General features: G+C 62.8%; 2 protein-coding genes across 2 annotated transcripts in view; one reads left to right on the plus strand and one right to left on the minus strand.

Annotated features, from left to right (window-relative positions):
• The window catches only part of MGAT4B (alpha-1,3-mannosyl-glycoprotein 4-beta-N-acetylglucosaminyltransferase B), a 9,260-nt gene extending 820 nt beyond the window's left edge, over nt 1–8,440 (plus strand). The window contains exons 2-16 of the mRNA XM_046667761.1: nt 1,552–1,712; nt 3,942–4,127; nt 4,213–4,353; nt 4,438–4,571; nt 4,977–5,023; nt 5,339–5,452; nt 5,654–5,729; nt 5,842–5,956; nt 6,332–6,462; nt 6,633–6,740; nt 6,861–7,054; nt 7,422–7,500; nt 7,581–7,668; nt 7,754–7,866; nt 7,999–8,440. Coding sequence (XP_046523717.1) covers nt 1,552–1,712; nt 3,942–4,127; nt 4,213–4,353; nt 4,438–4,571; nt 4,977–5,023; nt 5,339–5,452; nt 5,654–5,729; nt 5,842–5,956; nt 6,332–6,462; nt 6,633–6,740; nt 6,861–7,054; nt 7,422–7,500; nt 7,581–7,668; nt 7,754–7,866; nt 7,999–8,022 — 1,711 coding nt within the window. The 3' untranslated portion in view covers nt 8,023–8,440. The remainder of the gene's footprint in view (nt 1–1,551; nt 1,713–3,941; nt 4,128–4,212; nt 4,354–4,437; nt 4,572–4,976; nt 5,024–5,338; nt 5,453–5,653; nt 5,730–5,841; nt 5,957–6,331; nt 6,463–6,632; nt 6,741–6,860; nt 7,055–7,421; nt 7,501–7,580; nt 7,669–7,753; nt 7,867–7,998) is intronic.
• A 147-nt stretch (nt 8,441–8,587) lies between these two features.
• On the minus strand, nt 8,588–12,446 carry LTC4S (leukotriene C4 synthase). The gene is made up of 5 exons (XM_046668263.1): nt 12,312–12,446; nt 10,143–10,242; nt 9,971–10,041; nt 9,806–9,887; nt 8,588–9,647 (listed from the first exon to the last, which is right to left on the minus strand). The coding sequence occupies exons 1-5, from the start codon at nt 12,367–12,369 to the stop codon at nt 9,506–9,508; spliced, it is 453 nt and encodes a 150-aa protein (XP_046524219.1). The 5' UTR covers nt 12,370–12,446; the 3' UTR covers nt 8,588–9,505.
• Between the last annotated feature and the right edge of the window lie 2,592 nt (nt 12,447–15,038).

The raw sequence follows: 15,038 nt of genomic DNA on the forward strand, positions 1-15,038 counted from the left end.
GAGCCTGCCTGATGCTCCAGGCTCCAGCCTGCCCGGCCCAGCCTAGCCTACTGCAGTCTTCCTGTTTGGGCGGAGGCCTGGCCTGCCCTTGGGGCTCCAGGGGCCCTAAGGGGACACCCCTAGGGCTTGGCGCAGGGAGGGTATGGCTGGGGCAGAGTTCTCTATAGCTGTGTAGGTGAGGTGTGTCACCCAAGGGAGGGTGTGGCTGGGGCAAAGTTCTTTCTAGGTGGGGTATGTCACCTGGGGAATGGCATTTTGAACCCTTAGGAGAGTGGCCACATAAGCAGACTGGCACGGAGGCCAAGGTGGGGCCATATCCAATGGGCTGGGGCACATCTGTCCCGTTGTGGGTAAAGTGACAAGCCCTTGCACCCTGTCTTCAGCCAGGCCACAGTTCCTGTGTGCCTCCTGCAGCAGCCACGTGCCCTCAGCCTGATGTCAGGAGCTGAAACGCAGGGCCCCCACCAGGACACCATCTCTAGGAGCCTGGCTGGCCACAGGGAGCCAGTGTTCCAGAGCAGTGGAGTGAGGGGGATACCAGTGACTCCATTAGGGCCCACTCTCCATGAGGGGGGCCATCCAGGAGGCCAGCACTTTAAGGGCCTGGGGACAACAAGAACACTGCCGGCCAAAGAAGTGTGGGGTTCCTTGTTCCTGGGGTGTGGAAGCCCAGGAGCCTGTGAGGCATGGCAAGGGGGTGACCTGGGCTGTCCCTGTCAAGGGCTATCATTGTTTGCAGGGACTCAGTAGGGCCAGGTCTTTAGAGGCCTCAAGAGAATTCTGAATCTGGGCTCTCATGTGAATTCTTGTCATTCTTAGTACATCTGTAGACAACTGTAGTAAGCCCACAGAGAGGCCAGACTAGCCCTTGGCTCCCACTTTGCAGTGAGTGGGGGGCTCAGCATGCACCTGGCCTGGGCACCAGTACTTAGGAGAAGGGCAGAGAAACCTGGATGTGTAGGGAAGGGAGGAAGTGGGCAGGGAGCCAGAGAGGAAGGAGGCAGCAGGAGCAGGTGGCATCCTGGAAGCCCAGGGCCAAGGGCCAGGAAGGACAGACAGGCTTTGGCAAGACGGAGCCTGGATACAGGTTTGGGGCCGACTTTCACATCTCGCTTTGGGCCAAATTTGTGCAACAGCTCCACTAGTGCACAGACTGTGGCCCTCGGCCAAGCACCTGCTGAAGGCCCGTCCCCAGGGAGGACAGCACACCCTCCAGGGGGCCAGCCTTGGCCACATGACCCTCTCCAGTGTCCAGGCTGTCCCCTCTCCTCAGTCCTGGGCCAGGCTCACCACCCAAGCGGCCCAGACTTCAGCAATGATGGACACCCTACTTGATCACTGTGAGGGTAGGTGCAAGTGCTGGGGAGGAGGTAGCTGTCTGCCCCTCTTCACCCCCCAGCCCCGCTTGTGGCTTAATGGCATCCACTACGATGGCCACAGCTGCAGTCCTTCCCTGGGGCCAGCTGCACCTGGGACCAGGCCCTCACCTCCCCCCCCGCCCCCGGGGTAGGAAGGTGTGGATGGAAGAATCTAAGGTCCCCTCAGTTCTAGCTCCCAGAAACTTCTGCCCCACCCCGCAGAGGCCAGGAGCACCCCCGGTCTCTGCCCCTCTCATCACTTCATCCAGCCACCTAGCCCACGAAGGTTGTGGAGTGCCAGGACGGTCTGGCAGAGCCCCGGCATAAGGCTCAGCCCATGGGAGGTCACAAAACGTGAGTTTCTACCTTTGATAGGCACGGTCAGAGTAGGCCCATGACCAGAGAAGCCAGGGACAAGGTTCAAACTGGGGACCTGGCAGGCAGGGCAGGAACAGGGGCAGGCTGCTGAGGGACAGGACCTGCAGTGTTCAGGGAAATGATAGAAGGGTCAAAGCCCTCGGAAGGAAGGCTAGGATAAGGAGCAGGCTGTGCCCAGGCCTCGGGGGTCAGGGTGCTTCAGGGAAGCAGTGCCCAGCACTGCCCACCCAGCCTGCCCACTGGAGCAGGCTAAGACTGCCAGGGAGGGGGAACAGGCGGCAGTGAGGCCTTCTCACTCTCCCCCTACTTCACAGGGGGCTGCCTTGGGCTTGGCCAGTGGCACAGGGGTTGCCCCTTCAGGAGTCAGTTGCTTCACTTCACTGCGGTGGGCATTGGGGAGCAATAGGCAGGTGGGTGGAGACTCAGCCACGCAGGAGGGAGGCCACCTGCAGTGTCAAAGAGGCTCTGAATTCCCTCCTGCTGGGCTTCAGCACCTCCAGTCCCCTCTCTGTCAGTGGCTGCTGGGTTAGGCAGGGGAGTGTCCGGGGGTGGCTGGCTCCCATTCAAGGGGTCAGGTTTCCAGGATAACCTGGCCTTGGAACCTTGCGCAGAGCCTCGCGGATTGGGTAACCTGACCCCCTCCCACCCAGGTTCTGAGGCACAGGTGGCCTCTGCCTTTAGCCCCAGGCAGGCAGGGAGTGGAGGGAGGCTCGCAGGAGCTGGGTTTGGAATGCCTCTCGAGGATCCGTCTTTCTCCCCCTCCCTCCTCCTAGGGGCTACCCTCTCCTCTTGCCCTGGACTTAGCACTGAGACCTTGAGACCTTGGCCCTCCAAGGCAGCTGCAGAAGGAGGTGTGGCCTGAGGTGACCAAACTTTGCCTTGGTTGTGACTTTTGGTGCACAAGGCATTCTGGAGGCTGTGACCCTACCAGGGACCAAGGAACAGAGCGCTGCCTGGAGTGGGAGAGTTCTGGAAGGCTTCCTAGACTTGGAGACTTTGACACCAGGCCTTGAAGGCTATGTGGCTTTTCACTCAGCCCAGAAGAGAAAAGGGATCCCAGGCGGAAGAGACAGCATGCGTGAAGGCACAGACAGTAGACAAGGGAAAGGAGTTGTGTGTGATGGCAGATGAAATGGGCAAAGTGAGATCAGAGAAGGTGTTGAGTGCACCTCAGGCAGGGTGTTGTTTGTGACATTCTTGCTCGCTGGGCCCTGTCAGACCAGTGGAGCCAGGTACTTGCACCCTGGGGATTCCTCTCCACCATCAGGCAGTCCTACCTCTGTGTTCTCCTGGCCCACCTGCACCCCTAATGCCCGCAGCTGAGGCCCAGCCAGAGGCTCTGACATAGGTCCCCCAGGGTAGCATGCAGGCCCTTTGAGGTGGCCCAGGCCCAGCACAGGTCTCTAGAGAAGGAAGCCTCAGGACATTCAGAGCTTGTGTCCCCTCTCTGCCCACTGACTCACTGAGTGACCCTGGGCTCATTTCTCAACTTCGTTTGTTCCTCTGAGTACTGGGGGCTGCAGCTGCAGCAGCCCCCCAGGGTGTGAGACTGGTGCCCTGTGCAGAATGAGCAACCAGGGACTGACTCTGAGGACAGTGATGGATAGGCCCGGGGCTCAGTCCTACTTGGAGGTTGGGCGGGGGGGGGTCCAGGGAGGTTATCTATCCCCAGAGGGTCTTGGGGATGGGGCTGCCTGTGATCTCCTCTGTGAAGGAGGGTGGGGAGCAAAGTGCAGAGGCTGAGAGGTGGGAGAGAGGAAGGCTGGGGGCTAAGAAGCCCCTTGAGGAAGGCTGCGTCCTTGTGCCATGGATGGGACATTGGGTGTCCCACCTCCTGGAAGGAGCAGATGCTGTAAGAAGCAGCAAGAGGAGGCTTGGGGAGCCACTCTCTGGAGAGGATTCAGTCTGAGGCTGTTCCAGCCCCTGCTTAGGATTGTCTCACCTGGGGCTGAAAGTGATCCGGCAGACCTCCTGCTTCAGATACCTCCTCAAAGGAGAAAGTATGGGGGTGGTGGATACTGGAGAGGGCTAATCTCCCCAGTGGAGGCTCTTCTCCCCCAAGTGTGAGTGTTGGTGACCCACCTGGAACATCAGGTAGAACAGATGTAGATGGGCTGTAGCACAGATGGGCTGCAAGTGTGTGTGCTGGCACACTCAAGGGGCAGCGGGCCAGCTCCAGGCTGACAGCGTGTGTACCACGCACAGGCGATGTGGTGGACGTGTACCAGCGGGAGTTCCTGGCGCTGCGGGACCGGTTGCATGCGGCTGAGCAGGAGAGCCTCAAGCGCTCCAAGGAGCTCAACCTGGTGCTGGACGAGATCAAGAGGGCCGTGTCGGAGAGGCAGGCACTGAGAGACGGGGACGGCAACCGTACCTGGGGCCGCCTAACTGGTGAGCGGCGTTGGGGCCCAAGCGGCAGGGGAGGTGGGGCTGACCGAAGGCCGGCTGTCTGACCCGTCCCTTTGCGACCCACCAGAGGATCCACGACTGAAGCCGTGGAACGCCTCACACAAGCACGTTCTCCACCTGCCCACCGTCTTCCACCACCTGCCGCACCTGCTGGCCAAGGAAAGCAGCCTGCAGCCGGCCGTGCGCGTGGGCCAGGGCCGCACCGGAGGTAGGGGCAGGGCCGGGAGGGCCAGAGGCGGTCGGGGGGCCGTGCCGGCGCCCTGCCCAGTTTCGACCCTCCGCGCCCCTGCAGTGTCGGTGGTGATGGGCATCCCCAGCGTGCGGCGCGAGGTGCACTCCTACCTGACAGACACGCTGCACTCGCTCATCTCGGAGCTGAGCCCACAGGAGAAGGAGGACTCGGTCATCGTGGTGCTGATCGCCGAGGCGAGTGGGCTGGGGCGTGGGGTCGGGGGGACATTCAGAGGAGGAACACGGCACAAAATCACAAGAAGGAGAAATGAAAACAGAGCGACATTCCAGAGGAAAAAGCTACGAGAAGTTCAGTTTCATTCACAAATGTATCGTTAAAAAGAAACATTGTAGCGCCCCCTCGTGGATATGCCAGTTACCTAGTTCGCCCTTCCCCCCGCCCCTTGGACCCAGGTACCCCAAAGGGCTTTTCCGGAGGGACCCGTGGCCTCGAGGCCCAGCCTTACTTGGCCCTCAGGATGGGGGCTCACCCCCTCCGTGTGTAGGGCCATCCGAAGCTTGCCTCCTCCTCCCTAACTCCTTCTTCCAGGCCATGTGGGGAGGCAGCCAGCTTAGGGAGGGCAATTGGTCTCCCCACAGACTGACCCACAGTACACCTCGGTGGTGACGGAGAACATCAAGGCCTTGTGAGTACTGGCAGCCCCACAGAGCTAGTGGAGGGAGGGCCCTCTGCAGGGTGTGGGACAGGCAGGTGCCCACCTCCCACACGCGATGTGCCTTTCCTCCGTGGGAAAGGGTGCTTCCCATCTTGGCTGTAAGGGGGTGGGTATGTAGAGGTGGCTCAGCCCCTCTGGAGCCTCACTGCCTCCGTGGGACAGGTGTGGTGTTGAGGGATGTCTGCCTGGTGGGCCTTAAGAAAGAGACTGGGTCTGGGTGGCTCAGCTCTGTCCCTGCTGCAGTCCCTGGGGGCTGCACACCCACTGTGCCTTCCTGTCCCCCAGGTTCCCCACGGAGATCCATTCCGGGCTCCTAGAGGTCATCTCCCCTTCCCCCCACTTCTACCCTGACTTCTCTCGTCTCCGAGAGTCCTTTGGGGATCCCAAGGAGAGAGTCAGGTACCAGCAACCCCCCCCCCCCCATGCTCTCAGCAGCTGGCCCACCTGTGCTGAGAACCCAATCTGTTGGTGTCTGAGTCCCAGGCACTTCCCTGCCAGTGCCTCTGTTTCTCCACTGGAGGACCGCCACCTGGGGAGGAGGGTGGTAGTCACCCTGGAGGTGGAGGGGTCTGAGCTCCCGAGGCCCCTCCCGGCCCACAGGTGGAGGACCAAACAGAACCTCGATTACTGCTTCCTCATGATGTACGCACAGTCCAAGGGCATCTACTACGTGCAGGTTAGCCTGAGACCCTGCCCCCCCACCTCCCTGCTGCTGGGCCTGGGTGGGGAGTCCAGTGCTACCCCAGGGCTATGCTGAGTCCAAGCCCCTTCTGTCCACCGCTGTGCAGCTGGAGGATGACATTGTGGCCAAGCCCAACTACCTGAGCACCATGAAGAACTTCGCGCTGCAGCAGCCCTCAGACGACTGGATGATCCTGGAGTTCTCCCAGCTGGGCTTCATCGGTGTGCCACCCCCACCCCACCCCACTGACCTGCCCAGAGCCTCTCAGTCCCGCCCACCTCCGCCTTTCTGTCATCACCTCTCAGCCCCCTGCCCTTCACCCCAGCACCATGCACTGTCATGCTGTAAGCCTTTGCCCAGATCGGACCCTGCATGGAGCGCCCAGCGCAACTCCTGGTCTGCTCCCACCCACCCTCTGCATCGGGGATCACTGCGCTCACCATGCCCATTCACCCCTTTGTGCGCACGCCTGCCTGCAGCCAGCCCACAGGGTTTGCTGTGAGACCCTCCCCGGTGGCCCCCACAGGAACTAAGAGGAAGTAAAGCAGGGCAGAGCTGCCCACCCAGTACCCCTTTCCACCCACTCCCACCTCCAGGGAAGATGTTTAAGTCGCTGGACCTGAGCCTCATTGTGGAGTTCATCCTCATGTTCTACCGGGACAAGCCCATCGACTGGCTTCTGGACCACATTTTGTGGGTGAAGGTCTGCAACCCTGAGAAGGACGCGGTGAGCAGGGCTGCGCAGAGGCGGGCGGGGCGGTGGAGCATGCAGCCTCCAGCATGGACTATGTCGGTGTCTCCGCGCATGACGCAGGGAGATGGCGCTGCTGCCGTAAGAAGCACTAGCCTGGGAGGCAGGGCTGAGCTGAGCCCTAGGGTGTCACCCTTCCTCCGCAGAAGCACTGTGACCGGCAGAAGGCCAACCTGCGGATCCGCTTCAAGCCATCCCTCTTCCAACACGTGGGCACTCACTCCTCGCTGGCCGGCAAGATCCAGAAACTGAAGGTGAGCTCTTCCCCACTGGAACCTGGCCCAGGACCCGCAGAGCCCAGGCGGAGGCAGGGCGAAGGAGTGGCAGGGCGCGTCCAGACCCACTCTGGCACTGCTGTCCCTCCTTGGTTGCAGGACAAGGACTTTGGGAAGCAGGCTCTGCGGAAGGAGCACGTGAACCCGCCGGCGGAAGTGAGCACCAGCCTCAAGACGTACCAGCACTTCACCCTGGAGAAGGCCTACCTGCGGGAGGATTTCTTCTGGGCCTTCACGCCCGCCGCGGGGGACTTCATCCGCTTCCGCTTCTTCCAGCCTCTGCGTCTTGAGCGGTCAGTGGCAGTACCCACAGGTCCACTTTGGAGGAGGGGCAGGGTGGCCACCAGGGTACAGGCCTCACCACACATTTCTGGACCTGCATATGTCCCTCTGTGACTCCCCGTAAATTACTTAACCTCATCATGCCCCAGTTTCCTTATCTGAAAAGTCGGCCTCATAACAGTAGCTAGCTTGTAAAGACTGAGTCAGGCATGCCCACAGGAGCTCAGCGACATTGCCCATCACCATCGTCCCTATCAGTAAGGCCCTGGTTGCGTAGCGCAGCCTCCCCCGGAGCCCACCTGCTGCCACCCAGGCCAGCCCGGCCTTTCCCTGCTGGGCGTGCCTGGCCTGCGCAGCTCACAGGCCTGTCTGGCGCAGGTTCTTCTTCCGCAGCGGGAACATCGAGCACCCAGAAGACAAGCTCTTCAACACGTCTGTGGAGGTGCTGCCCTTCGATGTGAGTGTGAACGCTGTGGGGGTGCCCTGAGGCCTGCCCACCCCCAGCCACGGGCTTCAGCCCCTTGATTTTGCCTCCAGAATCCCCAGTCTGACAAGGAGGCCCTGCAGGAGGGCCGCTCAGCCACCCTCCGGTACCCTCGGAGCCCTGACGGCTACCTTCAGATCGGTGAGTGGGGTCAGGCCCGCAGAGGTGTGGGAGAGGCTGGGTGACAGGGGTCTTGGGACGGCCTCTCAGCGCTGCCCTCCCCCAGGCTCCTTCTACAAGGGTGTGGCGGAGGGTGAGGTGGACCCTGCCTTTGGCCCCCTGGAAGCACTGCGCCTCTCCATCCAGACAGACTCTCCTGTGTGGGTCATCCTGAGCGAGGTGAGGCGAGGCGAGGCGAGGCGGGGCGGGGCAGGGCGCAGGGAGCTGTTCCGAGTGGCTAGACCAGGGCGGAGCTCCTAGGTCCCCCCCCCCCCCCACTCCCCCCACTAACCCTGAGCCCGGCTCCTCTAGATTTTCCTGAAAAAGGCCGACTAAGCCCAGGGCTCCTGAGGGTCCACTTCGGCTGGCCATGAAGCCCGAGACATGGGAGGTCGTAGCTGCTGCCCCCTGGAGTGCCAGGCCACGCACCGCCACCCCAGCCCGGGAGGTCCCGTCTGGCGCCCGCTGGCGACCTGGGCTTGCCGCTGGCCCGGAGGCCCCAGGAGCTGGTGCTGCCCCGCGCCGGGCCGCGGCAGAGGTCGGCGGCCCCCACACTGTGCCTGAGGCCGGCCCTGGAGCCAGGCCGGTGGAGAAGAGCTTTTCCCTGGGCGCCTGCTGTCTCCGGCGCGAACACTGGAATGCGTATACTACTTTCTGTGCTGTGTTTTTTATTCTTGGATACATTTGATTTTTTCACGTAAGTCCACATATACTTCTATGAGAGCGTGACTTGTAATAAAGGGTTCATGAAGTACGTGCCTCACATGGGAGCGCCCCACGCCCCCGCCCGCGGCCATCTCGGCCGTGCCACGGAGGGGGACTCGCCCTCTGCGCGGTTTCGGCACGTCACCATCTCCCGGGAGTGTCCGGGCCGCCCGGCTGGTCGGTAAGTGGCGGTGGAGCTGCTGCGGAACGAAGTCCGGGCGCCCAAAGCCGCCCTCTCTCCATGAGGACCCCCACCCCCGTGCGTCCCTTAGCTCCCATCATCCCGCCCCAACCTGCGGCGGCCTCTCAAACCAAAGGCGTCTCCCCGCCGCCTCGTCCCCCCTTCTTCCTGGGTCTCAGCCCTGTCCTCGTCCACAGCCCCCAAGCCTCGCTCATCTCTCCGCCCCGGGTCTCTGACATATTTTAGGGTCTCCGGCCCATCTGGAGGCCTTTGCACACGCTGTTAGCCTGCTTGGAAAGCTCTCCTCTGCCGGCTCGGCTACAAGTCGCCTCTTTAGGGGCACTCTGTCGACCACCTTCCCAGGGTCTGCTCCCCCGAAGCACCCGGACGTTTTTTTCAGAGCGCCTATCACGACTACACCGACCACCTTCGACGTCCCCATGGCTTCACGGGCAGGGTGCCCCGACACCTATACTGTTCTAGACGCCCGGGACCGAGGGGTGACAAAATAAAAAGGTCCGTGGTGTTGTGAAGGCCAGGAGACAAGGAATAGGGCGGCTGAGGGTCAGTGGAGGGCAGGCCTCCGAGGAGGGCCACAGGAGATCAGAGTGCTGACCTCGGCGGGAAAGGGTGCCCGCTGGTCGGTCGTGAGCGGGTTGGTAGAGAACCGGCTCGAGCTCCGGTCCCAGGGAAAGGCCCCTCTCCTTCCGCGGCCGCGCCCGCGCCCCTGCCGCCCCCGGGAAACCCGCCTGGCTGCTGCGACCCCTCCAGGCTCCACAGCCTGCAGGGCGCGAGCCCCTCCGACCCAGAGAGCGCATCCAGGGTCCGGTCACAGGCACTTTAATTCGAGGCTGGAAGGCGGGGGCGAGCACCCCTCCCCCGCCGTCCAGGAGGCCCGGGCTCTCCAGTTCCGCCGACCCGGCGTCCTCCATCTCAGGCCCTGGGCAGCACGGTGCGGAGCCGTCCGAGGAGCGCGGCGCGCAGCGCGGCCGGGACGAAGTGGGCGAGCAGGCCGAGCGCCGCCAGCGCCAGCAGCAGCCAGAGCGCGCGCGCGCTCGCGTACAGCGGGGCCAACCTGCGGGCGGTGCTCAGCGGGGGCGGGGCGGGGCTCCGCCGGCCGCTCCCCGAGGGGCCCGCCTCCCGCCGGCCTCCCCGGCCCGCCGTCAAGTCCCGGTCCACGAGCAGCCTGCCCCCGCCCCGCGCTCCCTCCCGGAGCCCCGCCCGGGCCCTCACCTTTGCTGCGGCGAGCGCGCGTAGCCCTGAAAGTAGCGGAGGCGTGCCAACAGGTAGACCAGGCCGCACAGGGCCGCCGCGCCTGGGAGCGGGGCGGGCGGGGCGCCGTGAGCACGCTGGCGGGCCCCTGGGGCTCCGGTGCGCGCCCCTGCCCCGTGCCCAGACCTTCGTGAAAGAAGATGCCGGCGACCCAGAGCGTGGCGAGGAACAGCGGGAAGTACTCGCTGCAGTTCACTCTGCGGGGCGGGGCGGTGTGAGGGCGCGGCCGGGGGGCCTCGGACCCTGCCCCGCCCGGGACACGCACCTTCCCGCCCCGCACCCTCTCGCCGCGCCTCACTGGGCTCGGTAGACGCGCTCGAACTCGGGCGGGCCGGTGGTGAGCGGCGGCGACACGCGGAAGAGCCTCCGCGCCGAGATCACCTGCAGGGAGAAGTAGGCTGGGGGCGAAGCGGGGCGGGAGTCAGGTCTGGCAGCCCAGACGCCTGCAGCCTCCCCCAGGCCCTGCCTCCAGCCCGGCCCTGCACCTTCTCTTCTCCTCCCTTCTGTAGCTGACGTCGTCACGACTCCCCTTTAAAGCCCTCCCAAGGAAACTTCCCGCCCCTGCTCGTCTCCGGCCTTGCCCAGTGTCCACGACGCTCAATGGGGAGGGCAGGGTGCGGGCCTTGGGCGCGTTGTCAGTGTAGGAGGAAAATGATAGTCACAGGCACACCTGCCCAGGGATGGGGCTGCCCGGGACTTTGCTCCTGCAAATCATTTGACTAGCAAAACAGAGGCAAATACCCAGTTCCCACTCTCTAGGCAAGGACCTTCGCTTTGGGGCCCCCCAGGCAGGGAGTGCCACCAGGGTCTGAGGCAGAACTGGCTGCTTCCTTCCAGGTGTTGGGGAGCACACACCCTGTGGCTGACAGTCCCTGGTCTGCCACCTACAGAGCCCACCAGGAAGGATCTCCTGACCCTGCTTCAGGCCAGGGTCACTCAAGCCTGGATCCCTGTGCCTCCAGACTGTCGCATGGGCTCCTGCCTCAATTTCTCTGTTCAGGCGCTCTGGACCCTTGCCTAAATCTGACAGGCTTCCTCTCTTCTGCCCCCAGGTGGTTGCAGCTGGAAGTTTTCCAGTCCAGCCCCAAGCCCCTAGGGTTCTGCCGCCCTCCATTACAGCTTTTTTTTTTTCACTTTTAGATTTTTTTTATTTTTTTTTCCTTTTTCTCCCCAAAGCCCCCCGGTACATAGTTGTATATTCTTCGTTGTGGGTCCTTCTAGTTGTGGCATGTGGGACGCTGCCTCAGCGTGGTTTGATGAGCAGTGCCATGTCTGCGCCCAGGATTCGAACTGACAAAACCCTGGGCCGCCTGCAGAGGAGCGGCCGAAATTAACCACTGGGCCACGGGACCAGCCCCTCCATTACAGCTTGAGTGGGTGCTGAGGGTGGGCTGGCCCCACGGGAACTCTGTAGGCAAGGACCCTTGACCCCAGGGCAGGCCCCCACCACACACAGCCCTAATGCTGAGTGTCCCCCACTGTCTTGTACGTGCTGTGCTCTGGAGCCCTCGGTGCCAGGCCCTCTGCAGACATGTCTCATCCAAGTGCACTGAGGGTGCCAAGGGCAGCCATGCCAGCACAGTGTAGGGTCTGGAGGGGGCCCTGTGGCAAATGAGGAGGGGCTGAGGGCCAAGCTTGTTGGCGTGGCTGGCGGTGAAGTCAGCCTGTCTGCTTGGCCCCTGCAGGGCCCCGGTCCTGGGCTGTGCCTTGTCCTAGCCCATAGACTGTGCAGTAATGGTATCCCAAATAGCAGAGCTGTCTGGCTGACGAATGAGTTCTCTAGGGCCAAGCTGAGATGGGCATCAAGCAGGCAACTTTGGGGGGCCTGGGGAGCAAGTTCCAACCCTGTCCATCTCCACGTGGTCCCAGCATGAAGAGGGTGCCTTTGAAGGCAGGGCTGGGGAACGGGCCTTCTTGCTGGGACACCCAGAGAGCGGGCAGCTGGTGGGGGCAGGGACTGGCCGGAGCAGGGCTACTCCGGGCCCATGGCTGTCCCACTTCTGTACCCAGCACCACACCACCTGTTCATCCAGGCACACCTCCCAGGGCCTATAGCCCAACACAGCTGGGTGCCCCACCTGCTCTCTGAAAGCCCCCTATCCTCCTCCGGGGTTCTTTATGCTGGTCTAGGGGCCACCACCCCACCCCCAAGCCAGGCATCTGGCATGCCTACCTCAATCGTCCCTAGGGGCATTTTTCCATCACTCCCCCTTTCAGCCTGGTCCCTGCCCAGGGTTTCGCAGTTCATCCTGCAGACGGCTCTCCAGGGCTTCCCCCCTCCCCTGGGAAAGTGCAAGCCCTCAGCCCTGGTGCATCCCAGCCTCCGGTGGTGGGGTCAGAAGAGCTTGGGCGCCAGGAGTCTGGTCTGGGGGCCCTGCCTCTACCCTCATCTGGGCCTGTGCTCTCCAGCACCTCCCCAGGGTCTGGAAGGCAGAAGGCAGGCTGCAGGCGTGTAAGGCCCACCCACCTTGCTGCAGGACTCCCAGGAGGGTGACAGCAGCCAGAAGAGCCACCTCGTCCTTCATGGTGCCCGCAGCTCTGTGGGCCCAGCTGGCGTGTGAGAGGGCTGGCTGCTGAGCTCCTTTCAGCCCCCGTGTGCTCGGAGGCTGGCCCAGGAGAGGAAGAGTGGCTCGTTCTCCTCGCCTCTTCTCGGGGGAGGGGGAGGTGGGGGAGTGGGGGAGGGGCGTGACGGTGACCAAAGAGCCAGGGAGCCCAGGCAGGCTGGGCAGGCGGAAACAGGGTCAGACAGCCTGGGCAGGAGATAGCAACCAGCTGGGGACAGCCCGGCCACTTCCTCCCAGTCCTTGTCCCTTTTGAGCCTAGCCCTTTGCTGGCAGAACCCAGCCTGTGCACCCAGGCACGCTCCAGCCGAGTATGTCCAGCTGCCACGCCGTCCCAATGTCCCTCAGGCCCTGCACCTTCAGCAGGTCCCAGTTGGCCCTCCATTCCTCCCTTTCTCCTGGGTCTGGTCCCAGGAAACTAGGGGCTGCTGCCTGAAGCCCCCACTGCCAACACTTCCCATCTATCACCAGGTCCCACACATTCTCAAATCCACCCCCATTGCCACCTTCCAAGCCCCACCCTGCCCCAGTCATCTCTCACCTGGGCACAGGTCGCAGGCTCCTCAGGAGCTCCCAGCCTTGACCCACCCCCCACGGCCCCCGCAACTGGTACACACCCACTTCTCTGTTTCCCCTCCCCCAGCCAGGGCTGTTTTGTAACATGCAACTCTGACTGAGGGCATCCGGGCACCAAGACCACACTGGGCACAGCCATGTCCTTACTCCTCACCAGGAAACCTGGTGTCCACCAGCCTCACAGCTACCTGTGCTCCATGCACAAGGGCCATCCTGAAGGCTGCCCGGCTGGCCTGACAGGGTGAGTCACCCCCCTCAGGATGGCTGAACCCATCCTCTTCCAGGCCTCTGATGCCAGAACAGTCACTTGCTGTTTCTGCCTGCCCAGCATCCCTGCTTCCTGAGGCCCCGACCCTCCCCACATTCAGGTCCTGTGGCCTGGACTAAGCTGCCTCCGGCCCCTCCCAGGCCTGTGGGATGGACATGTGAACCAAAAATGACTGTGTGAAACAAGGCTGACTCAAGATGGTGAGATGCAGTTCTGGAAACTTCCTTAGAACTTTGGGAAAGGGAGCTAGGAGTGGAGAGGGAGATAACCGAGGGTCCACTGGTATGCCCTCGCCACCCTGAGTAGGATGGAGCCAACATGGGGCCATGCTGCAAGGAGAGAAGTGGCTCATGTCCTAGAGCCCTGGGGCCACCACGCCTGGAACACCCCCTGGCTGTTTAGCCGTTCCGTTTTATAAGATGACCACTTCTCCTTTTGGCGCAAGCTGGCTTGAGACCAGTTTTGGTCAGTGGTGGCAGAGTCCAGACTGATACACAAGCACAGGCAGAAGGCGGCGAGGCCCCAAGCAAGCACAGGCCATGCTGTGGGAGGGATGGGTCCTCGGGGCTACTGCTACAGCACCTGGTCCTGGGCCACTGCGGTGCCCTGGTGCCCCCTGGCTGGTCACTCTGGGGGTTCGCCATACATCAGGGTCGTGTGACCTCTGGAACTCTGCCCTAGCCTCCCACTTGGCCTCCTTCCTTGCTGTGTCCAAACTGAGGTTCCAGCCTGAGGGCTTTGCTGCCTTCTGGGCTCCCCGAGAACCCCTTTTCCCCTCTCATCACCTGGTGGATGCCCAGCGAATGCCCTTTGGCCATCACCACCCCAGGGACCCAGCTGCTCCCCAGCTGGGGGCTCTGCGGGTTCCTCTGGGGTAGGGCCGGGTCTCCATGTCTGTGCTCCGCTTTAGACGAGGCCTGACAGTGGTGGAAGTAGCTGCTCAGTGATGGAGGAATGACTCGGAAACAGGAGTGCCTGAGAGCAGATGACAGACGCGTCCTCAAGCCCCTGCTCTGTCCACTCAGCCCCCTTCTTCCCTGAAACCTGTCCTGACTACAGCCCCCTACTCTGGTCTCCCCTCCGGCCCTAGCCAGGCTGTCCTGAAGGGTGGGACATATGCCAAGGGGTGGGCGGTGTGCCAGCATGATTGCGTGAACCATGCGTGTCCACATGCCCTGATGCCCATCAGTCAACACGGCGTGCGCCCCGGTGTCTCAGGGCCCCTCGTTTGCAAGTGTCTCGGAGCTCGTCCATGGGCTCCGAGTGTGTTCAGGCCCTCCTCTCTGCCAGGTTCTCATTTCCTCCAAGGCCTAGACACCCTCCCTTCTGAGCTCATCCCCTTCTGCCCTGGCGACAGGAAGCTGGAGCCTAACATCAGCAGCTTCTGAGGAAATCCCTGGGCAGATGTCCCAGAGAGGACTGGGGTCTCAGCCCCCGGAGCCTCCCAGGCCCCTTGGTCTGCACCTGCCTCCCTCTGAGCTTACCTGGCCTCTCAGGTCCTTGCCGGGGCTGGGCCTGCTGAGGCTGACAGAGGGCCAGCCTGCAGTCCTCCAGGCACAGGCCACCCACCTGTCCTCCTGTGCAGCCCTGAGGTGCCAACATCACAAGGGCAGTGAGAAAGCCCCTCCCTGAGCCCCTACAGGATGTGCATCTGTGACGTGGGACCCACACCCTCTGTGCTACAGCTCCTACATGGCCCTGAGGAGCCTTCTGGAAGCTGAGCTCGCCAAGGAGCTCTGGGGAGTGGAAAGGCCAGCAGAACTGTTATGTTGAAGAGACACCACAACTT

This window comes from Equus quagga, chromosome 7, assembly GCF_021613505.1.
Source record: "Equus quagga isolate Etosha38 chromosome 7, UCLA_HA_Equagga_1.0, whole genome shotgun sequence".
Lineage (NCBI taxonomy): Eukaryota > Metazoa > Chordata > Mammalia > Perissodactyla > Equidae > Equus > Equus quagga.